Source organism: Pelecanus crispus, chromosome 5 (genome assembly GCF_030463565.1).
Source record: "Pelecanus crispus isolate bPelCri1 chromosome 5, bPelCri1.pri, whole genome shotgun sequence".
Lineage (NCBI taxonomy): Eukaryota > Metazoa > Chordata > Aves > Pelecaniformes > Pelecanidae > Pelecanus > Pelecanus crispus.
This window is the reverse complement of record NC_134647.1, coordinates 54,820,850-54,845,581: the sequence shown is the minus strand read 5'-3', so window position 1 is coordinate 54,845,581 and position 24,732 is coordinate 54,820,850. Positions and strand designations below refer to the sequence as shown.

The 24,732-nt window shown below is 41.1% G+C and overlaps 1 protein-coding gene across 3 annotated transcripts in view; it reads left to right on the top strand.

Moving 5' to 3' along the window:
• The first annotated feature begins 638 nt into the window (after positions 1–638).
• The window catches only part of KIFAP3 (kinesin associated protein 3), a 72,330-nt gene continuing 48,236 nt past the window's right edge, over positions 639–24,732 (top strand). For 2 of the 3 annotated variants that reach the window (XM_075710623.1, XM_075710622.1), the window contains exons 1-10: positions 639–670; positions 5,592–5,723; positions 6,986–7,140; positions 8,337–8,392; positions 8,897–9,038; positions 10,628–10,727; positions 11,489–11,613; positions 12,061–12,159; positions 12,875–13,053; positions 15,407–15,569. In XM_075710623.1, the coding sequence (XP_075566738.1) occupies positions 639–670; positions 5,592–5,723; positions 6,986–7,140; positions 8,337–8,392; positions 8,897–9,038; positions 10,628–10,727; positions 11,489–11,613; positions 12,061–12,159; positions 12,875–13,053; positions 15,407–15,569 (1,183 nt within the window). The remainder of the gene's footprint in view (positions 671–5,591; positions 5,724–6,985; positions 7,141–8,336; positions 8,393–8,896; positions 9,039–10,627; positions 10,728–11,488; positions 11,614–12,060; positions 12,160–12,874; positions 13,054–15,406; positions 15,570–24,732) is intronic. The other variant, XM_075710624.1, reaches the window with a different exon arrangement.

Sequence of the window (24,732 nt, the reverse complement as noted above, 5' to 3'; positions counted from 1 at the left end):
CCGCCATGTCCCACTGACCCTCCCGTGAAGGAGCGGGCAAACCCTGAGGCAGCAGGCGGTTTTGGTAACGGCCCCGCGGGGGTGTGGGTCAGCCCCGGCCCTCAGGGGGGTCAGCTACACCCCCTGGTCTGCGAGGGCCCTCGGCCCAGGAAGCTTCCCTAGCGCGGTGGGCAGACGTCGTTGCCCGGTCACTGCACCCAGAGGGGACAGAGGGGACCCCGGCATCGCACGGCACCTCCATGGGTGCCGGCAGGGCTCATGCCCCGGCCTCCGAGCAAGGCGGGGACGGGGCAGGGAAGCGGCGCCGGGCGGGGAAGCCGCCTCACGCCTCGGGCCGGGCCCGGCGGGACAGCAACACCACCACGCCTGCAGGGGGCGTTGCGCCCGCCTCGCCCCGCCCCGCCCTGCCGCGCCGCGCGCGGCCCGCACCCGGCGCCGGCTGGGGGGAGGGGGTGGGGTGGCAGGGGCCGCGCAGTGCGCATGCGCATACGCGTTCGCGGCCGCGGGCGGTGGCGGCGGCGGCGGCGCGTGCGCGCTCAGAGCCCGCGGGGCGGGGCTCGCGCTCACCCTGGTAACAGCGCCGCTGCGGGGCCGCGCCCTGCCGAGGCCTCCGCCAGCCGAGGCCTCCCCCCGCCGCCATGCAGGGCGAGGACGCCCGGTATCTCAAGAGGTAACCGGGGAGGCTGGTCAGGGAGTGGGGAGGGGAAGACGACTGCTGTGGGGCCGAGGCGCGGCAGGCTGGGGTGGGCGTGGGGCTGAGGCGCGGCGTATTGGGGGGGGGGGAGGGGAGATGGAAGGGGGCCGTGGGGCCGAGGCGCGGCTGGTTGTGGAGGGGGCTGGGCGTGGGGCTGAGGCGCGGCAGGTTGTCCTGAGGGGTGGCGTTGGCGTGGCATCGGGTGGGGCGCTGTGGGGTGTGCGAGACTGTGAGGTGGGAGACAGGTGTTGCAGGCTGTTGTGGGGGGTGAATGGGAGGTTGTGGGTTGGGGGAGTACAAGGGAGCTGAGGCTGTGCGGTTGAGGCGTTTTAGGCTGTGGTGGGGGCTGAGTGGGAAGTTGTGGGGTAGGGGGGCAAGAAGGGGTTGTGGGCAGGTGATGAGGTGTGGGGCTGAGGTGCTGCAGGTTGTAGTGGGGGCTGGCTTGGGGATGGATGGGAGGTTACGGGTGGGAAGATGAGAATGGACAGTGTTTTGAGAGGGGAGATCATGAGGTGGGTGGAGGGATTGGGATTGAGGAGTGGCTGGTTTGGAAGATGGCTGGAGATTGGGGGGGGGGGAGATGGGTGAGTGGTTTGGGAATGGGAAATAGATTTGTTTGGAGCAGGCTGAGGGGTGGCTGCCTAGTCTGGTGGGCAGGAGACTTGGGTGGGGACTGGGAGGCTGGGTTAGGGATGGGTGAAGGGTTATAAAGTAGGGTTAGGATAGGCTGAGAGATGGGGTGGGTGGCATGCTGGTGGTAACTGGTTGGGGGAAGGTGGTGGTTTGGAGGGATGCCCTGTTTTGGTGATGGCTGTGGTGGCATTTTATGCTGTATGTTTGGGATGAGGCACTGAGGTGGCAGCAAGCTGAGAGGAGAATAGATGCTATTAGGAGATGAGTGGGGAGGATTGTGTGGGTATTAGGGGTTGGGATGGGGCAGGTGGTTGCTTTGAGGAACACGCAGGCTGGGGACTGGGCAGGGGATATTAGGCAGTAAGGGCAGGTTCGGGGTGCAGCTGGGAGAGATGAACAGATTTGGAGGAGATGTTAGAGCATGGCAGACTTGGGGGGGACAGGTAATGATGTGGGATGAATGGGATGGTTTGGGATGGACCTGGGAGGTAGCTATGGTATGTAAAGTGGGTGATCTGGGTTTGATGTTAAAGATGTGATGAATGAATGGTGCCTTTATCTGCCTATTTGACAGTGAGACCAGTCAGCCTAAAGAACAGGGTCTGAGTAGGCAATTATTAGATCTCCATCAGTTGTTTCAGGGCAAAAGTGCTAGCAATCCCAAAAGATGTCAGGCCACTTAGGCCTCTGTTAAGATATGATGTGTGAACAGGGTCACTTTCTCCTACCATGTGGGTGATTTTATCTACCACATCTTGTATTCTGAGTTCCTTCCCACCCCCGCTCTTGTATTCTGAGTTCCTCCCCCCCCACTCCTTCCTTTCCAGTTATTAGCATTTGCAGAACTTGCTGTTTAGGCTATCTGAGGTTTGCCTTTTTTTTTTTTTCTCCTCGTATGCCACATATTAAGACCCATAATTAGAAACAGTGGGACAAAAAAGCCTTCTTGATAATCTTTGAACATTAGTTCTGTCATATAAATGCAATAACAGGTAAAAGTCAAATGGCCACCTGTAATTGAATAAATAGCTGTAATTTTAGAGCAGTGCCTGTTTTTAGCCTTGCATGTTCTGTTTGTGCTGTCTTAGGTGATTTTGGAGGAATGTTATTTATTTTGTAGTCATCCCCGCAACAAGCATAGTTTTCTCTCTTTTTTACAGAGCACAAACCAAAAAACATCCGCTGTGCTGTTCAACATGGCTAGGCATGTGTGCAAGTCTGGTACTCCTCTGATCCCTATTTCCCTTTGTCATCCTCCATGAGCAGTCCCCCTCCCACCAAGTCTGACTTGCTAGGATTTGTTATTGGATTTTCAGCCTTATCCACGTGGGCAGTTTGTGCCACTTGTAATTAGGATAGTTTGGTTTTGCTTTTTCCCCCTGAAAAAATGAGTTAATAAAGGGTATGCACACACCAGCTTTGGTTCTGTGAGCTCAGCTAGCACTGCTTTTGTCTGTAGAAAAGGTCTTCCTCTTTTAAACCTTTAATAGAGCGGGATTCTTGTTGACAAAGCAGGCAGTGAAATGAAAGGACTGGCTGATGTGTGTGAGAGCTCCCCAGTGCATTGCTGCTGCTACCAGTTATAAGACTGACTGTATTTTTACATGTTTTGTGAATTGACTTACAAACTCAAGATGGATAGAAAATCAGTAAAGTAGATGTTTGTTGACTCGGGGTGGAGGAGGGATTGTTTCTCTAAGTAAAGATTTTTTTTGTGTGTGTGTGTGATGCTGGCAATTTGAATGTGGTGTTTTCCAAATGGAGAACAACTCTAGTGGCTGGGTAGCGCGTTTTAGTGTAGGTCTTCAAGCAGTTCACAAGGTAAGATTTTTTCAGAGAGGAAACTTGAATGTGAATTGATTTGTGACTCTGTTAGCTAGGAAATAGCTCAAGTAGTGAGGGTGGTTATCAATGTGAGAGGGCAGAAAATCTTTGCAGCTGTAAGTTCTTCAGCTTACCCATCTGTCCCTCTTAAGGAAAAGATTAAATATGGGAAATGCTAAAACTGTTTAAGCAGTCTTAGGCTGAGGTTCTGCTGGTCGCTAAGCTCATCAGTAGTTTGCTGCTGCCAAAAAGAGGTGTCACTGCTTCCTCTTTATCCCTGCTCATAGATAGGAAGTGTTATTCCCTTTCTACAGAGCATTTTAATTCAGTAACACATTAAAAAACTCCCTCTGCCCAAAACATGAAGAGTTTTCTGTTGGATTGCTGGAAGTGGCTGTGAAAGGGTTTGACAAGCCCTCATGCTGAACCAAGGTGACTGCCAGAGCAGGGAAAACATGGGAAGATCTAACCCTTTTGGCAATGAGCAGCTGTTAGTTCAGCTTAGTTCTTGTAAAACTATACCAAACTCCTTCAGGCCCACTTGTTCTCTATCCTTTCTTTTCTTTATATCTGTAAATACTACCAAGCTGTCACTTAACAGAGGTTTGACTGTCAGGACACGCATTTGCGGTTGGGATCAACTGGTAGGTCTAAATATGGGGCAAATATATTTGGGGGTGAGGAGTGAGAGATGGTTTCTTTTGAAACAGATTTGCCAAAAGCTGTCTGCCCTGCAAGGCTGGACCTTGTGAGAACAGACCATAATGAAGCATCTGCTTCAAAGTACTGTTAAAGGAAAAAACCGCAAGTCTCTTAAAAAAATCGTAAGTGATAAATGAATTTCTGCTACAGTCTCATCAAGGAAGATGTTGATCTTTAGCAGTGAGCCATATTTGTTTGCCCTGTAGCTTTATGTCCTTGCAAGGCTGGTATTTGAACTAGACTCTTCATTTCCCACAGAAGACCTTTCTGTGGTTTGTTTTTGGGCAGCTGTATCTCAAGAAAAATACATTTTTTTGCAGTTGTATTCTGCAGAAAGGAAAGCAGCCACCAGAGTAGCTGGATAGATGGAGGTACACATTTCAAACCTTTTCTGAAGAGAGTGGTTACACTGAAGGCTGCATATCCGGATTTGCTAACATTTCCAGCTCTGTGAGGCTGAAGTAGTTTTCCCTGGTCTCATTGACCTAATGCCATAGCTAGCTGCTATCTCATTTATGCTGATACAACTACTGGTGAAGCCACTTATAAATCTGTTTATTGACATGATCTGTCTTAAAAAAAAAAAACCCAAAACCAAACCCAAAAACCCACAACACCCAAACCAAAACTAAAACCAAAAAACCCAAAGGCCAAACAAAACCCCCAAACAAACAAAAAACCCACCCACACACCAAAAACCAAAACCACATTACAGAGTTGTTTTTAATCTGCAGAGTTTTAGCAGCCTGGTTTATGGCATGGCTGTATATACTTTGTTGGCAGTACCAAGGGGAAAAGGGGCGTCAGCTTTACTACCAAAGACAGAAATGTGTAAGTGTATTCTCTGGATGTGGTTCTGCCATCCCTTGAAAACAGAACTGAAGTGTAGTTTCATGGCCTAACAGGATAAAATCCTAAAAGGATAAAATCCATGGCCTATCGTCATGGCCCTTGTATCTCTGCATGGACACGGAGTTGCTGGTGCAAGGGAAGAGAGAGCAGGACAGGCCATTTTGGCAGTGATGTGCCCAGAGTGCTTTCCTGGAGAATGCTTCTCCAAAATAGCTGTAGCAAAGCAGATAGACATGCTTGATTTGCAGCTGTTGATCTGGTAATCCCCTGAGCCTGGCAAATAAACACAATGAGGTGAAGAAGAGTAGTGAAGAGGTTTGTGCTTCAGGAGAGAAGAGTGAATTTGAAATTCAGATTTTTTGTAATTCATTCTTGGTAAATTAACTGTTAAGATTTAGCTAAGCCTACCAAGAGAGTATTTGAGGAAAAATTTCCTCTTGTAAATGACTGCACTCGTACCACTAGGTCGATGCCGCTAGTGGAAGATTTTGCAATACTGACAATGTAACAGGGAATCAACTGGGAAATTGGCCTTCTCTATGGAATGCATCTTCTTCCTGACTGTAGTTCCCTAAGAGAGCTGGGAGTCTTAGAAATCCAAAATTTATTCTGTTTCTTCCTCTCCTGCCTTCTGTGACGAAGACTTGACCAATGGCTTGGGTGTTTCTGTATTTACCAGAGGCAATACTCAAGAGTATGCCACCAGCACTAACCTTTGGTGCAGCTGTGTGAAATGAAGAAATATGGTGTGGAAGGAGGGTAATGCTTGGGTTTAGGGTCTGGATAAAACTGCAGACAGGTTGTTCTTACTGATCTATGTACTGGTATGTTTTCTGAGCTTTTCATTTACTCAGTAATTTTTTTTTTTTTTTTTTCTTCTTGGCAGGAAGGTAAAAGGAGGCAACATAGATGTGCATCCATCTGAGAAAGCACTCATTGTCCACTATGAAGTGGAAGCAACGATTCTGGGAGAGATGGGAGACCCTATGCTGGGGGAGCGCAAAGAATGTCAGAAAATGTAAGGTCATAGCAAGTTCTGATAACTTTTTCTGTTTTTCACAGAGTCATAAATTCAATAACTCAAAGCATCAACAGCCTGTAAGAAATAATACGTTCTAATCTTTATAAAACTTAGTGCTAGATTAGTGGAGGGTTTAGAAGCCAGGAAATAATACATGCCTAGGAAAGTTAACATCTAAAACACATGTTGTAAACAGCTTTTCATCCGTGTACTTTAACGAGTTTTGTAAAGAAAAGTGATTATTCCCATTTTATGTAATGGGAACTTGAGGTAGAGCAAACTGAAGTGATTGGTTCCTACTCAAATGATGATGAATGTTGGAGCAAGTAATGCTGTTGAACCTTCTGACAGCTGTATGCTCTAGCTGTTGGCTCTCCTGTTGTTTTGATCTGTCACCCCTGCTAGTGATTTCACTACAGTATCTGCATTTTAGTTTTGCCTGGTATTTTTCTTTTAAGAATATTAAAATATTCCCCACTGGAAAAGTCCAGAGAACTATAATAACTTCAGTTTCCAAGCTGCAAGTTTGGACCTTTCCTAGGTTTGTTTTGTCTCTATACTGAAGTCTTTTGAAAATTTGAGCTGAAATGGCTACATGTATGAGTGCATGTAAGAAGAATAATTCAGGAAGAAAAAGAGAATCCTTAAATTGTCTCAAATTTTTGAAGGTATCAGGAATGTTCATCTGTTTTCAGATGAATCAGCATAACTTGCATCTGCAACGTGGTGGAATTTTTTTTGATCCATCCTATTAATGCCCACAGAGATCTCTTCCTGCTCATTGCTTGTGGACCTGGCTGCAGGTCTGCCAGGGCTATGGGAGACTCCTGACACTGCATCTGCAGGCACTGCAGAAGAACCTTCCTGCCTAGTCAACACCCATAGCTGTTTCTCATTTTGGATTTTTTGTGTATGTGGTACTCCTTTGCGGTCCTGTGCACTTTTTCTGGCTGTATTGCAAATAAATTACTGGCTGCTGTGTCTAAGATGGTTATAAGGGATCTGTTCATACAACTGCATTTAGTGTTGCTGCTTGTCAGCTGATGGACAGTTACGCTCTGTCAAATCTGTTTGACAGTTACTTGCCATTTGGAATTGTAGAGAGCCACTGCTTTGACATTACCTTTGTAAGCCATGGCACAGGCATTGGGGGTATCAGGATCATTCTGCTTCAAGAAATTCATGACTGTGTAAACATAAATCAAAGGACTGAAGATACAAAAATTTAAAAACTGAAGAGACACCTATCTGTGTTGCAGCATTCGGCTAAAGAGTCTTAATGCAAATACAGACATTGCTTCTCTGGCTCGAAAGGTGGTTGAAGAATGCAAGCTCATTCACCCCTCCAAACTTGCAGAAGTAGAACAGCTGTTGTACTATCTACAGAATCGCAGAGATGCCTCAGCGGGAAAAGGTAAATAATACAGGAAAGTAGCAGCTTGGGACTGGGGTGCTGCAGCATCGAACAACTGCTGTGTGAGGTTTTTCTAGCTGAGGTCCTAACTTGCTTGATGTACGAGTTCTTTGGAGATAGTGAAAGTGGGAAAGATGTACAGTTAAATCACACTTGGGAAAAAATACAATCATGGAGTGAGGTGTGTGGGGAATTAATCATTTCAACAACCAAAGTTTATTTTTCTGGTTAGTTAAACTTAGTATTGACGCTTCTTACCGGCTGCCTTGTACTTTAGCAGGACTTTCAGGGTACAGATTCTGCTGTTTGGTGCAGCCTCTTCATATTGCATCTGCACTTGCAGTGACATTAAAAGACTGTATGAGGATCTTCCTAGAAAGATCTCTGTCATGACTTGTTGCAAGGGTAGATAGTGTTCCTAGGCTGAATTTGCGCTGTCTGTAAAGCTGGAGTGAGGAGTTTCAGAGTCTGACAAGCTTTGGTACAGTGTAGCAGACAGCTTGGGGTAATTCTCTCATCTTGCCTTAAGTTCCTCATGAACAAGTTACTGCGAACAGTAATTATCTGTTCTGATGCCAAGACATTTTGGTGGTCCTATTTATGTCTTAAGTTCATCTTCAACTTTCTGCTCAGGGGACAATTTCATATTTAACATCTGATCCTTCATTACCTTGTGGTTAGCAAGGTTTCTTGCAATCATGAAATGGTAAGCTTTGTTCTAAGTTGGATTCTTATCTTAATGGGATGAGTTTAAAACAAAGATTAAGGTTATTTGCTTTGATTGTAACTACTTCGAGTGTTTTACCCTCTTTTATTCTGTATGTATGTGTCTTGGTGTATCACTGGGCAGCTTTGCCACAGTGTACAAGCAGAATCAAAGCTACTAGGTATCTCACTGTGGAAGTGAGTTTTGCCAGTCTGGGTTTGCAATAAGGTTTATTACCCTCTGTCTCCCCAGCTGACTGAGCTGTAACTGATCATTTAGACTGAGGAGTCAAAAGGCATCTGAGGGTTTATTTTGCTCCCCGTGGGCTGTCAGAAACCTGACATACCTTAGTTGTGTTAGTCTGACAGGTCAGCTGAACACAAAAGGACTTTGACTTTGATTTAACCAGAATGTTTACTATGAGAATATTGAATGTGTTTTTTGTCCGTGAATATGCATAACTTAACTGCAACCATGTCTGTCTTTATAGAAAAGAAAGAGAAATCCAGTAAACCAAAAGATCCACCCCCATTTGAAGGAATGGAGGTAAATATTGGTGTTAGAAGAGAAATGCAAAACCTATTTACCACTTAAGTAAGCAGTTATATAAGGGAAGGGGGAGAGGAAATGCTGAATTCTGGGGTTTTTTTTCTTCTTGTTTTTTAAACAAAGAACTTGGTTTGGAAATATTGCACAATGGAATAAAAATCATCTCCATAAAGGGTAAAATATTTGACTTGCATACTTCTCTCTCCAACTATAGCACACAGCAGGACAGCAAGTGAGGTCTGGAACATCGGACAGGACACAGGGAGTCATGTCTGAGCATCCTTTGTTTTTTGTAATTAAATCTTCTCAGATTTCCTGGTGTTCACTGGCAGTGATTCTGGATGTGTTGATTTTTCTTTTTGCTTGCATTTTATTTTTTTCCTAAAATCTTAACTCAAAGCTGTGCACTCTTTTGTCTTGCAATTGAATAACATTGTGACTGATTGTCTTGAATTGACATCTCTCTTTCTCTGTGAAACCCCTGCTTATGACTGCTTTCAGATTGATGAAGTTGCCAATATCAATGATATGGATGAATACATTGAGTTACTGTATGAGGACATTCCTGACAAGGTGCGTGGCTCTGCCCTCATCCTGCAGCTGGCTAGGAATCCTGATAATTTGGAAGAACTGCTTATCAATGGTAACTTTAAAACCCAATGGTAACTTATCTTAATGTTGTGCTGTTTATTTGTGGTGCTTTCTTCTTAAGGGAAAAATAGTTCATCTTTAATTTGGGATTTTCTGTAGTTTGCTAGGCTTTGCTTCTCAGTATATAGTAAACTGGATGTCAAAGCCCAGTTGGATCTCTCTACAAATGGATGCTTCTTAGGCTCTTCTTAGGTGGGCCTAATACAAAAATCTTCCTGGCCTCAACAGGCTTCAGCTGGTTTGTTTCTTTCCTCATCCTAGTTATTTTAATGCTAAATTAACTTCAGTTGGCATTGCTGCTGGAGACAAGGGAATGTAGAGTTGTATCCTGAAGATCAGGAAACTTGCTTTGAAAATGGGATTTGCAGGCTGACATAAGTATAGGTGTCCAGTTTCCAAGGAAGTTAATAAATTGAGTGTGGATGCATCACCAAAGTATTTCACTACCACACCATACTCTTTTTGCTTATGGATCCATCTTAAAATCTTATCAGAATGCATGATACGATGTTCACATTGCTGTCATTTTGTGTCTGCACACACATGTTCTGTGCCATGTGCACTTTGAGAGCCACATCAGTGTGGAATAGTGTGTGTTTGTAAATACATATGCATATGTGTATGTACATTATCATTTCCCATTGCCCCCTCTCTTCTGGAGGGGAAAAAAGGACCTTATAGTCTATAAAGGTGTCAGACAAACAAAAGATAAGGGCAATCCAAACCAGACCTCCGAAGTGATGGTAGGTTCATGTCTTGTTAATTTAGTCTTTTTTTTTTTCCTTGCCCCCTTTCTCTTTTACTGAGCTCTTATACCCCCACATTCCTTGAGTAAATGATGACTTCAATATGTACTCTACCCATCCTGCAATGTCAGCAAGCAAAATTATTGTAAGAACTGGGATGGGAGGGGAATGGTAAGCCATCAAGAAATGGCTTGTCCCTATGAGTTGTTACAAATATTCTAGAGCTTGGAACTGCCAGTTGCTGCTTTTCTCATTCTGATTGTGTAACATGGTGTATGTGAAGAGGGACTAGGTAGGGGAAAGTGAATGCAAAAGATAAGTGATTCAGAGAAGAAAAGTAAGCTGAAGTACAACAACAAGAAACATAAACCAAATTATTAAATAATACAAAGTTGCTACAGGCGGAAAAAATAAATGGAAAGAAGTGGATGAAAAATGATAGTTATCAAGGTAAAATTTAAAGGGGATTTGGAAGTGAACGTGGTGATATTTTAGGTAGGGGCCACAGTGTAGTATGGAACATAGAGATGGCAGAGGCCACAAGATCTTAAGGTTAGTGGTAGTTTTAAGATGACCTCAGTGTTTGGTAGCAGTTTCCTTGCATGTTGCCTCTTCTTAGGGTTTGTGACTGGATGACTACCCAGGATACTCTATTTTAGTACTGTCTCCAAACAGAACTTGTGAGCAGCGTTACATGTTAAAGTGAGATACCTCTGAAAATCTTCCATTAGAAAACTAATAGATGTAGAATAAGGTGTATTTAAATTCTGAGTCTCACAAGACAAAAGGAGGGAGGTGAAATGCTGATGCTCATCTAAATCTTGTTTCACTTCAGAAACTGCCCTGGGTGCATTGGCTAGAGTGCTGAGGGAAGACTGGAAACAAAGTGTGGAACTTGCTACCAATATAATTTATATTTTCTTCTGTTTTTCAAGGTGAGTGCAGAGTCTGTCTGTATAGGGACATAAGGAACTTCTCTCTGTTTAGTGGCTTTTCATTTGTTTTGCACTTCACTACAAAACCTCACTGAAACAGGGAAAAAAAAAAATTGCCGAGACAGAAACACACTTGTTATAAATGACAAAACTGAGGTACAAAAAGAACCCCCACAGTGAGGCAGTGTGTAGTAGAGCTGGGGAGAAACTAGTAAGGATTCTGACCCATAGCTTATAGGCTAAGCTGCCACCTTTTATTTCCCTCAACATTCCTACAGGGAAGAAACGGTATTCAAAACTGGCATGAGTGCTTGTTCTTATTTAGATATGCCAGTGTTTCAGCATAGCCTGCCTAGAAATAATTCAAATGGAATTTGCGTTGCAACTTGATTTTGGACCTCTATTATATTACTGATGAGTAGAGGGTCCTCTGAAGCACTTACAATATGAAAAGTGGGGCTGATTGGAAAACATTTCCTTTATGCTTGAAAATTGGAATGTGTTTTTATTTTGACTTGGAGAAACACACTGTTGCTTGTCCTCCTACAAGTTTGGAAAAGATATTCATGTTTTCAGGAATTGGTTTTTGTTTTGAAAAAATTGCCCAATAGAGAAGTGGTATAATGGGGCACAGAGTCAATACTGTTTTTTTAATACTTCATGTGGTGCAGTGTTGGGACATTGTGACCATAGATGTCAGAACAGATTTGGGGTTGTTTGCATTTATTTTTTTCCTCACAGGTGTTTTTTCTTCAATGTAGTTTTTCTCAATTTCATGGAATAATCACACACTACAAAATTGGAGCTCTGTGTATGAATATCATAGACCATGAGCTGAAGAGACATGAGCTTTGGCAGGAAGAACTTGCTAAAAAGAAGAAAGCTGATATCCTTTTGATACGCTGGGGCAGCTTGATGGCTTCTGACTTGTCTTAATAGCTGTTGTTGAGTTATGAGATGAGCATACAGCAACTTCTGTGAAAGCAGTAGAATTTCCTAGAAAGTGGAAAAATGTAATTGCAGATATGAAAAAGACCAAGAGTGAAGAGATTGAGCTGAAGTTACTAAAACAAGAAAAAAAAATGTTTTATTAGCAGTATGTCTTAGGAACATTTTTGCTGACTATTAGGATGTAATACATCCTAATGTAGGAGGAGAAAAAAAAATCATGCTGTAGATTACAGGTGTAGCAAGCTGTTGCTGAGGCAGTGTCTTTACACAGGCTATTCCATAGATCTCTTGCTTTTTACTAGTGATTGAATAACACCTTTGAGGACAATAGTCATCTAGTCTGTATAACTTTTATCTGAACTCCTTAACTTCTGCAATTTACTTGATGAAGATCCTGAAAATCAAACCCTGAAAAAGGACTATGAGAAAACTTATAAGAAATATCAGGGGCTGGTTGTCAAGCAGGAACAGCTACTCAGAGGTACCAAATCCAAACAGCAAAATATTTCCCTTTGGTGGACATGGGTAGAGGGTTCTATTGGATGCTTGTTATAACCAGATGTCTTAAACATACTGAATGTATAGATGAATATGAAAGAGCATTGCCAAAGAATAGGGAGAAGATGAGTACTTAATCAGATTGTTTGACAGTATGCTAACACTTTTTGAAGTGATCTGTCCGTCTTAGAGGAAAAATAGCAAAAGTGATCCGCTTCACTTTTCTTTGCTCATGATGTTGGTTTGGGAGGAGTTGGGCATTTTGGTTTTGTACATTTGATTTGGGTTTTTTTAACTTAGCCTAACTTAGTCTGTATCTGACTCAAGTTGAATAGCTTTCACTCTGTCTCAGTTTTTGCACTAAAATACACTTAATGCTAGATTAAAATGATCTGAGTGGCAAAGCTTTCCTGGGATGGGCTTTTTAATGGTTCCCATTGGAATTGAAAGAAAAAAAAAGGCATAAAAAGCTTCTGGTGATCTTAATATTCTTTTTCAAAGCCACTGTTGGAATTAATCTTCTTAATACTTTCGAAACAGGAATAAAAAGCATTCATGGTTAATTTCCTTCAAAATGTTTTGGGAAGAGAGCAGAATGCTGCTGAAAGTCTTGTCTTAAGCACTTAATGTGTATATAGAGACTTGTTTAGTTCTATCGTCTTTGATCTGTTGGTATGATTTGTATTGGACTTTGCTAGTTGCACTTTACCTGCTCCTGAATCTTGCTGAGGATACTCGCACTGAGCTGAAGATGAGAAACAAGAACATTGTCCATATGTTAGTGAAAGCACTGGACCGTGATAATTTTGAGCTGCTTATCCTGGTTGTATCTTTCTTGAAGAAACTCAGCATATTTATGGAGAACAAAAATGATATGGTAAGGCTCATAGCACTCTACTGCAATACTGGAAAGGTATGGACTCTGAAAACTGTGTGGCTGGAGGGAAGAGGGAGACATCTCTGTCCCCATTCTAGATTTCTGTAGCACTGATTATCTTCTTTTGTCACTAGTAAAACGAGCAAAAGAAAAGTAGTACAACATCCAGCCATAACATGCTGCAAAAATTTTTTTAAGAACTGTCATCCCAAGCAGTGAAGCTGCCTTGAAATATGATACATGAAATTCCAAATTTTGAAGTCAGCACCCCAAAGTCTTGTCATACCCCCACTTCTGGAGATGCCCGTGACCCTTCCCCCAAACTAGACTCTTCTGACAACATATTATTGTGTCTGCCATGTATTGTCTTGGAAAGAGAGGTAGTTACCCTTTTGCACTTTGCTAGACTAGTTTACTTATTTCCTAGGTCAGCTTGGTCTTCAAAGGCACCTCACAACTATTCCTTCATGCTGCCAGTAGCTCCCAAGAACTGGAGGCAGCGTTGCACTTTATAAGCTTTTTTTTAGGTGAAGTCTCAAACTTCTGAAATCGTAGCATATTTTTTTTATGACTTTAAGCTCTAGCTGAGTATTTCCTTTACTGATTTCCCAATGGCTTTTAGTAGATACATGCCTTCACTTCTGTGCCTTTATGCCAGTTTGTTAAATAAAAATGATAAATTTTCCTTATCTAAGAGGTAATCTAATAATTTTACACTTAGATTGTGAGATGAAAAGATCTGTGTAAATGCAATAGAAAATTAAGTGCATCTTTGTTACTGGAACTGTCATTTGCATGCATATGCACTGAACACTGCAGACAAGAGGCATCTCCCTTATTTATATATGGGTATCCTATTTCTCAACAAAAGTCAGGCACCAAGCATGTGTCTTCAGGGGAATGTAGACTGTTTATCAGGTGATTGGTCATTGATGTAGTTTATACTCGTGTAGTGCCCTGAAGGACTTTATTAGGAAAATAAGGATTAGCTCTCCAGCCCACTGATTTGCTGGCACACTTTCTGCATTCCATTTGATTTAGTGGAAAGACAAATGAAACAAAATTGTTGAATTTATTTTATTGCAGAGTGTTTTAACAGTTTTGGAAAGACTTTTGAAAAGGTTTACATGCTTCAGGTCAGCTGTCTGAGCATTTCTTACTGATAATAAAGATGATACTTTTTTCTCCACAGTATTATTAAGAAAAGCTACCAATGAAGGAGAAGGTGTTCTAATATTTATATCAGGCAATAACACAAAAATGTCAAAGACAAAATGAACCAAGATTAGTTGTGCAATGCCTGATTCTAAGTAAAAGTGAATAATCCACGTATATTTATAGCATATTCTTTCCTTTGGTATTCAAGTGCCATATTAAATTCAAAGCAGTGAAGTAGGAGTTCTTGCTATCTGATTGTTTTTGATCAAAAACAATCCAGTTAGTTGTTTGATTATTGCACTATGCCATGTGGGGAGAGCTGTAGTTTCTTTTCTTAGTATTCATTCTGTGTGTATTTATAACTGGAAGGCTAGTTACATACATGCAAAAGTTTGAAGAATACAGAGTAATTTTATGTGCCTCCTTCTGGCCAAAGAAGATTCTGGGAAACAAAGAATGAATGCATTTAAAAGATTACATCAAGTAAAAGCAGAGAAATGTTGCTTAAAAGATGATAAAAACTTTATGAAGTCTTGCCAGTCGATGCTCAGATGTCTTTTCTGGCTGGTAAAGTGAACATGATCTTAGGAACTGATACCGCTTCTCAGTTCCTGGATTCCACTTTTTAATTTGAAAGTGATACATGTTTCAAAATGACTTTCATGCTTTTATTAAATTAACATACAGGACAGTATGCCTCTTCTGAGAGCACATGCAAAGTTCTGTCTAGGGGTTCATTTGAAATTCATAATGAAAGGTCTCAAATTCTTTTTGGATGCCAGTTTTCTGTCTGTCTTAGTTGGGTATCTCTTGGACTGTAATGTCACTTGCTCCAGGGTTGCTTGTGTTTAAGTTTAAATAAGTTCTGCCCCCCCCAATCTAGTCTCGTAAGTGATGTCTTGACCACATTCTTGCAGTATTCCAACTGTGAGGAATATTTCAAAGACATGTGAAATGTTTGGTTCAAAATCTTTTTTAATCAACATTAAGCAGTAACCCAATCTAGAAGACTTCAACCACAAAGACATAAGCAAAGCTGCTTCAGATGAAAATGCATTGACAGTCACTAGTATGGGTACAAATTGGATATGTATTTGCATATGTGTGCGTGTGAATATATAACATGCTGAGAGGGCTTTTACATTGAAGACAATGCTAAATTTGGATGGACTAATGGATTTTTCTTGATACACAGGTTGAAATGGATATTGTTGAAAAACTTGTGAAAATGGTACCCTGTGAACATGAAGACCTGCTGAACATCACTCTTCGACTCTTACTAAATCTATCCTTTGACACAGGCCTGAGAAATAAAATGGTACAAGTTGGTCTGCTTCCCAAACTCACTGCACTTCTAGGTATGTTTTATTTTGTTTTAACATATGCATTTCAGCATGGACAGTGAAGCTGTTTGCATCATGATATAGTGTGCCTAAAAGTTGCTACGTCGCTTTCTGCCAAACAACTTCCTCACTACTCCCAACTTTTTATCATTCAAATCATCTTTTTAGATGCAGGTTTAAATGGAAATTTAAAATAATGTGGTTCCTGGTAGATTTATTCCTAGGTTATCTTAAACTGTTGAATGAGTCTCTTGGTCTTTAAAAATAACTTTGATAGCTACCTGAAAACCATGTGAACTGACACATGCATGATGCTTGTAATTTTGGGGGAGCACATAGGAAAAATAGCCAGCAACTTCATGGAGCTTAGCTGATGGCGGATACCAACTACGCCCTTTTTTTTTTTTTCTCTTCTTAATGGAGCTTGATATACCTGCTACCTATTGTGACCTTAATTGTCCAGACAGAGATCAGAAATTTCCCAGCTTTGTCAGCTTCAACTCTAGGCAGTACTGATTTTTAGACTTTCAGCTTGACAATCTGTAATTTCTGTTAACATCATGTGAGTACTTTAGATACAAGTGAAACTTTTTGTTGTCCATAGGGGGAAAGCCGTGGAGACAATAAGGAGTTTGGAAAAAGCAGAGGATTGTCCGATTTGATGATTATTGTACGCTGGAGTTCTCAGGAGGGAGTTTTTATTGCTCCTTGTGTGTTCTTTGCCTGATACTATCTAGAGGCTGCCCTGGTAGATATACTAAATGTTTAGTAGGATTTGGCCATAAGAATTTCTGAGTACTCATTTTTAAGTGAGAGTTGAGGATCTTGTATTGTGGAGCCCTAAATGTGTGAAACACTGATGTGAGACATTGTTAAAACTTTCTGAGATATGTTGTGTTTGGGATGTACTAAGTCCAGTGCAGCTGGTGTATCCAGCTGTGATGGAACAAGTGAAATGCAACGGTGAATCTATGAGCTTTCTCCCCTAGTTTTGTATAGTCTCAGGATTGTTTGCCTTCTCAATTTTACACTCAACCTCAACATGGCCTTATTGCTGTTTAGTATACAAGTTAATACCATGAAAACTTACACTGCTTTGGAAGCCTTAATCCTGTCAGTGATTAATATAACAGCTACCTGATATCCTGAAATGCCTCAGATCTTGTTATGCTTTCTGCCCTACCACCATGTTTGCACTTGATATCCTCCTCTGGGCTGAGCTAGGAGGAAGAAGAAAAATGGCATTTGGAATCCCTCTTCTTTATATTTTTTCTCTCAAGACAATGTTATTTGGCAGTAAACTGAGATGTGGAAGCTGGTCAGGAAATTTTTCGCTCATTTGAGAGAGGATCTTGCTAGGTAGTCTGGTTCAGTTTGGATTGTAAGGTTTTTGGAGCAGGAACTTGTCTCTTTATTTTTTTTTTGTACAGCACGTAGCGCTGTGGTCAAAGGCTAGGGCTTCTGGGTGCTTGTCACCCCAAGCAACGGCATGACAAAATCACCGAGAAGTCCCTGCTCCCAGAAATTCCCCATTTAATATTAGTCAGACTAAACTCATCGGTTAAGTGTATGTTTTCTAGTGTCTGATTCTGATGTGGAGAGGAGAATTTCTTTTCAAATGCCATTCTCTTGGACTTGTAAGCAGACCTGTGTGGAAGGCTGTTTAGCTCAGAAGAACCGGCTGCTAAAATGGCAGTCTGTGCCTGAAGTAGTTGGTTGGGTAGTGTACAGCAAGTTCTACTGGTACTTTGAGAAGCTTCACTGTCTGTTTGGCTCCATGGGTGGTGGTTCTTTCCTTGACTTGGATGTGTTTAACCCTTTTTCTTTTTGGTTTGGTGTTTGGGGTGTGTTTTTTTTTTTTTCCATAGAAGCATGTGCTGTTTGTAGAATTGCTTGATACTTATTTTGCAGTATGCTGGTTAGAAAATGTAGGTAGAAATAGTCTATTACCAGCTCTGTGATTTGTGAGACTCTTCCTGATACTGTGATTCAAATAATTCTCAAATACATTACTTTGTGTATCTCAGGGAAGCCTGCAACATTAATAATAAAATAACCATGTGCCAGATGCCCCTCTTCTACAGGTTACTTGGGTATTAAACACATCTTATTCAAGTCAGTACCCTTCAGCTTACATTTGCAAGTCACCTTAAAGTGCTGAGACACCTTCACTGCTGTTGACAAGTTACCATACAACTCCTAATGCCAAGAGGTCAAGTTTGTTGACTCAGCCTACTGAAATTTAACATTTGTGCATGCTGTGCCTTTGAGACTTTGAAGGATGGGATTTGTCAGGCAGCAGTTTAGGACTGAGCACTGAGGCGGCTGCAGTCTGCAGTTATGGAAGATGTACTGCTTTCCCAAAGGATACTTCATGGCTTGGGAGCAGGAAGGTTCTAAATGTGGGTGGACACTGGAAGCAGAGAGGATGGACTGGCTTCAAATGAGCTATCAAAGGAATGGACTAAGTATGGCATGGATATATTGGAGGAGGACAATCTTTCTTTCCCTCTCACTCCAGAGTGGTGAGGCTGCTGTTGAAAGCATGGACATGAGAAATTATGCTTAGTCTTGGTTTCCAGTGTAATTAGCCTTTTCTTTTTAATAGTGCCAGTGCCTGCTTCCCCATGTAGCTTTGCCAGTCAACACCTGCTAGTTCTCATGGCTTCTCTTCACAAGTCTGAAGTATTGTATATGACAAGACTCCTCTTGCTCCCTCCAGGCACCCAAGTTAATCAGCTACAGCTGGTCTTTGTTATGCTCTGAATCTCAACTGGGTGCAGTTGAGGGAAATTTGGCTTCAGACTTGAGATCAGAAGCTGGAATAGAGCTGTGGAGGCCTATGAGATATAGCCTGCTGTATTCAGGTTTTTCCATATACAAGCTGCTTGAAGAGGTATGAAAAGAGATTTTGTTGACTTGTGTGACTTCAGTTCTTTAAGAAAACCTTGTAATTGTTGAGGCAGTAGGGTCTTGCGGAGAACTTTTTTTGTACTGGTGGGTTTGCTTTAAGACTTAGAAATTATATTTGCATAGTGATCTTTTTTTTTTATACATTTTCTGTGTGAATGCTTTATGTGCCAGTATATGTGAAGTATAACTTCAGTGGATTAAGGTGAGGATTCATGTGAACTAACCAAGTGGTTTAAACTAGACATTTGCCTGAAATGTGGAAAATGCCGATTCAGTGCCCTCTAATCATTACCTCAGAAGGAGAGACCAAAGCAGCACACTATAGAATATTCTGTGGAGGTTTTCTTCACTCTTATGGTGCTCTCATTTTGCTTTGCATGGCATAACTGAGTGGAGTAGAGGAGTGACTTGCTCCAAACACAGTAGAGTTTGATGGTTAGTGTATTTGCTTGTGGAAAGTGTTCTCACTGAAAGGGGGAAATGTAGAGCTGAACTTCAAGAAAACAGATTCAGATCCTTCCTTTATCCTTGTGAATGCTCTTCCGCTGTTGGACAGAAGGGAAACGTTACCCTTTTTCATAATCCTTCCCCCTGGATGTGTGATTGGTTTCTGAAGTAAATGCCCTGGCAGCAAACAGAAGAAAACATTGCCTACAAGGAAGAATAAAAAACTTCACTTCTTGTTTGGACCAAATCCACTTTGTTTTTCAGTTAACAAGCCAAACCAAATAGAAAATTTTTAGTACAGCTCTCTTAAATATATGCACAGTTTGTGATTCACATTCTTCTAATAAGGGTGCTCTTTTGTGCTGTGTCTGAGTGGTTTCTTAGCCTTTGTGAAGTGAGACAAATAGTTCTCCATTCTCCATGAGAACAGCAGGCAGTTTGTACAGCAGAACCAGATGAATGCTGTGTGTGTTACAGCAGGCTGCAAACTCTTCTTGGTGGACCCCTGGTCAGAAGGAGCTCCTGGCAGTATGCGGGTGTGGCAGGCAGTACTGGGGTTTCTGTGTCCACCCATGAGTGAGTTATTACTCTCAAAAGGATATAAATGATAGTGAATGGTGTGGAAGCTGTTATAATGGGAAGTGTGTTGCTGCTCAAAGGGTAAAAGGAGTAGGTCTGGCTGTATGCAGGGAGCAAACATATTTTCTATGATGTGTGCGTTCATCCCTTTGAGCTGCTGGACAGTTCTTAGGTGTACCGAATGCATATTGTCTTGAAATGCCATTTTCTTTTCATTCATTTGCCAGTGCAAGCCATGCTTAAAGAATGAAAATCCATCATGCTTGGAAGTCAGACTGAAGTGTCTCTTCTTGATTGCTCAAAATTACTAGCTGCTTTTAGAAATCGAGTGCTGATTGAACACAGGTATTGTTGAGCTGAAAAGTGGGTGGGTCACAAAACAGTACCAGTTGCAAATCGGGCCCAAACGGGACATGGAGTGCAGAAAGGTTGTGCATGGCTGTGAAAGTGTTACACGGTGCCAAGGTGTTAAATCTCAAAGATTTTAGGTGGTGATGAACATTTTGGGTTATGTTTTTCCAGTGCAGATTACTGTGACTGAAAGAAAATTGGCTTTGTGGATTTGTATTCAGGCAAGTAGATGAGCATTTGTTATACAACGCCCTGAAATACGGTATGATCAGTCCCGAGTAGCAATAGTATAGTTTTGCCAGTCACAGTATGTATTGAGCCTGTATGTCTTAATGTGAGCATCCTGGCCTGATGTTCTTAATTTCTCGGTGTTCCAAGTCTTAGTATCAGCACACTGAGAAGTAGTAGCCACCTGATCTTACGTAGAATTCTAAGGGCTGTGCAGTAGTTTGCAAATGACAAAGTAGGTCAAACTTTTCTATTACAAGTTCTTTATTTAAGCTGGAGGTAGCCAGAGCAGAGGGTAACTTTGACAGTCTGATTTAGTCCTTGCTGAAAAGTCTGTCTTCACTAGGTTCATTGATAGAATTTTTGAGAGTTTTATTATGTCTCTGTTATTCTGGAAACTGCTGAAATTCCTCTGATATTTTTCCATTCTTTACAAGTTAGGTTTAATGAGCAATCAAAGAATTGCCAAACAGTTGTATGTTGGGTTTCTTAACAATCAAGTCCTGATATGGTATGCAGCCAAGCTGGATTATATGTTGACTGCTGTTTAAAAACCCAAGAAGTACTTTGCTCTCTAATTAACGGAGTGCTGTGGGGTTTTAATGTTCTGTTCCTTTTATGAAAGTTTCTTTTAAGAAGGCTTAAAGTAGATGTGTTCTCTTTATGAGTTCAGTTGGCCTTTTTGTAATGAACTTATTATGGAGCTTCACACATCTGTTGAAAAATGGAGCTTCTTATAGGCTACTGCAGTGTTTTTTCTCACTTTAATAGGCCTCGTTTATCCTATAAAGAAACATACATTTTCTTACCTGATCAAGTGAGCAAACAATAGGGGTCAGATGTGGCAAAGACCCTAACAAAAAGCACATGTCCAGCCATCAGGGTGAGGTAAAGTCATATCGGGATTGCTTGAAGTTATTAATGGCAGTAAAATTTATGCTTCCTCCTGTTTTCCCAATTAAATTGAGAAACCCTTTTTCCTAAGGTGGCTCTGCAGCAGCTGGTTCCAATACTTGTTGTGTGAATATTGCCTGGGGTGTCTCCATTCCTTTATAGTAGAGGCTGACTGAAGCATGTTAAGTAACAGTTCAACTACATGGACCAGTCTGTTGGAAAGCAGTAATTATTAAGGGATTTATTTTAATGGTAGTTTTTTTTATCATTTATGGTGAGTATGGCCAAGGCTTAAAAAAACCCAGCACACAACAACAAACAAAAAACTCTACCAAAAGATACACAAAACAAATCTATCTCTTAACATTCAATGTCTAAATCCTTACTAGAAGTGCAAAGAAACCTAGCATGTCTAACTGACTTAAGGAGAATGTTGGGTGCACAGTGTGTCTTAGAACCCAGCACTCGGATACCTTAACTACGGATTAGACAGCAAACTTTAATAATACTAAAGAAAAATTGACATCCGATGTTGAAAAATACAGAACTCAGAGAGATGTCAGTATTGCTAATGTCGTGTTTGAAGTAGAAATAGAATCCCTACTAACTTTAAGGTAAAAGCCTTTACCGTATCCCTGCTTCATGCTACTGGTAAATTGTAGTGAATTATCAGGAAAGAATAACTGAAATTCATAACATCATATTTTTGTATAAGCTTACAAGTTTTTGAAGTCTGTTGCCTAAGATTTTCTGACTCCTTTAACACTGTCCAGAGTTGGAAACAGTGTTTTTCCATTTTGTAGCTGTTACAGGTGGATCCTTGCTCATCTGAGCACTCAGCCTTTGATTGTTCAGGTGAATGAAAGCTCATTGCTGTGGTGTGCTGCTCACAAGTGCACATGTGTATTTAGTGCTGTTACTAGCCTTCTTAATGAAGAGGATAACCGGTATAGCACAAGAAACTAACTTCATGAGTGTTGGCTGAAAATAGGAATGCTTATGGCAGCAGCAAGGACAGGAGTGGAGAGATGGCAGTGATCTAAAGATGAGGGAGCTGAGTTGTTGGAAACTCACTAAACTGATGAATGTGGGAAGGCTCTCCTGAGCCAGTATTTCTGCTGTGGAGCTTACAGTATGTGACTGCGTAATTAATTGAATTCTTTTAATTGTTTCGTTGCATATTGCAAGAGCAAATTAATACTTAACAGTCAAAAGTAAATCTAGTCTTCTACGTGAACTGTTGACAACTGAAAGCTTTACAGGGCATAACTTGGATGCCTAAAGCATGACAGAAGAGAAACAACTAGCTCTGGTTTCTTGGAGAATCTCTGTAAAGAAGGGGTGGAGCACTTCTGCTAGTCTTCCTAATCTGTGGTAAAATCTTCATAAAGCCTGTATGAGGACCAAGGTAGAAGAGAGAGGAGCACCTTTGCCAGAGCCCTTGTGAAGCCTGCAGGCAGAGGGATAGTCTCAAAGGATCACGTGGAACAATTTTGCACATGTGTTAGTCCCATAGATCCTGAGGCTTTTACAAGCTCAGATCTAAGGGGGAAGGTTACAGTCTGTTTTCCCTTTTGGAAAAATGGAAAAATCTTAACTCAGGAGTTTCTGCTGTTTATCTAAGTTTCTCAGATGATCTGCTCCAGTGCAGGAGACCAACTGCAGATTCCCCATGTCTGCAGTTGCTAAGGTGAGGAGTCCTTTGTCAGTTGGTAGTATTACCTTCAGACCCTTTGAGCTGAAGGGGGAACACATGATAACATAAAAATTTATTGCATTATAGTGAGTATAGTGCTAGTATATCTCTATACAATCAATTTCTGTTCCTTTGGTCTCTGACATAGAGATGCTTTGCAGGATGGGTTATAATTTTACATATTCAAGTAGTCTTACTGCATAAAGCAAAACTTCTTTGTGAGGCTGGGGCCTCAAATATCTTATTACTTTTTTTTTTTTGGAAAAGCTATCAGATCTGTGAGAAACTTGTAGATCACTAGCGAATAACTTTTTAAATAACAAAACTAATGTTTTCACAATAAGAAGAATACAATTGAATTGTTTACCTTTCTTCCAAGACTTTGCCAGTAAGAATATGATGGTGCTTGCACAGGAACAGTATCTCTTGAATAATAAGGAACTTAGTTCTTGTTATCTGGAAGACTCAAAAGCTCAGCCAATATTTAACTCCACTTTTTCGGCTTAGTAGATTTGAACCTCAGCTTTGTGCTTCAGCGACTTTGAAACATGTGTAAAACCAGTTTCCATTTCAATGCAGTGAATCATCCCTTTCTCAAAGTGAAAGGTAGCATCCTGCACTTTTTTTTTTTTTCCACCTTTGAGCAGGAGCATTTTGAAATACAGCTGCACCATCCATTCAGAACTGAGGCTGCTCTGCTATGGAGCTGTGCACTTGCAGAGCCAGGACCGTGGAAAACCTCTACCTATTTCTGTTCCCATTGAATTCCAAACAGGAAGGTTGGAAGGGTGGTTTTAGAGCAGAGAGGTCTGAATGTTTTCTAGTAATTGTAATTGGAGAAGTTGATGTAGTTTAATGAAATATAGTGCAGATATGGCAAAGATGACGCATGTCCTTCTATAATTTTCCATTTAAATGTATAGTATTTCATTTATGTAGCTTGGTGGAGACTTTGTGTGGAATTTTTTCTGCCTATTTTGGAAGTGGATGTTTTCTTAGTTTGATTCAAACTAAGAACCACCTCTTCTAATTTCCAGTTTCTTGTAATAATGGTAGCTAATTCTTTTTCTGTCTCTTGCTTTCTTCCTTGATCATAGCTTGACCCAAAACGTGTTTCTTTTGTGGAGAAAAGAGAAGCAGCTTTATCTTCTTCCTTCAGGGATAATCCTATTGCCTCCTGTTTTCTCTCTAATCTGAACTTCTAATTGATTTATCTCTGGTTTGTGCAGTATGGGATACTAAAACCAATCATATTCCAATTTCTGTGTGAATTCATATGAGTTCAAGTATGATTGGTTGTAGGACATCCTAAATTTTTTTTCTGTAGGAATATCAAGCCTCAGAAAAGGATATCTCTAAATTTAGCAGTATGTTGTCTACCCAGTGGCTATGCTTTGTCTTTTATTAGTAGCAATACTGCAGTGAGGTGTTTACTGTGTATATTTCAGTCTGTCTTGCATAGTGTTCCAGGCAAAGAAATTGAGCCTGGGGCTCCAGATGTGCAGCTTCATTTTTGTCTGTAGCTGTAACATTAAGTAACTCAACCTAAATTAGTCATTTATTAGTCCTTTGGCTTAGAAATCATCCTTATACTTCCTTCTTAGTTTCCTAGAAAAAAAAAAAATGTGTCCATGTTTCAGATGTGACAAGTACTTAGTTCTTTTGGGGAAGAAAAAAAAGAAAACCCAACCATGGTGAAATCAGGGTTTTAAGTTTGGCTTATAATATGAAGCCAGTTTCAAATAATATAAAGGTGGCACAAGAGGGGTTATTAGTATGTAATTAATATCATAATGTATTATTTACAATGCCTAGTCTCCTTGAGTATGAGCAGATTTGAAAATTCTTTTATCTCTTGATAAAATAAACTGATATATCAATACGATTTATATTTACATATGTAAATCAAACCAATATGTGTCTAAACCACACATGGAGTAACTTAGTCCAACTGTTTCAGAGCTGGTTGCAAGGAATAATGTGGGATAAAGGTAAGCAGAGATACCTTTCAGTCACTTTTTTCCTAAGATCACTGCTAGTTATGATACATGTGAATAAACTCTTGATTTC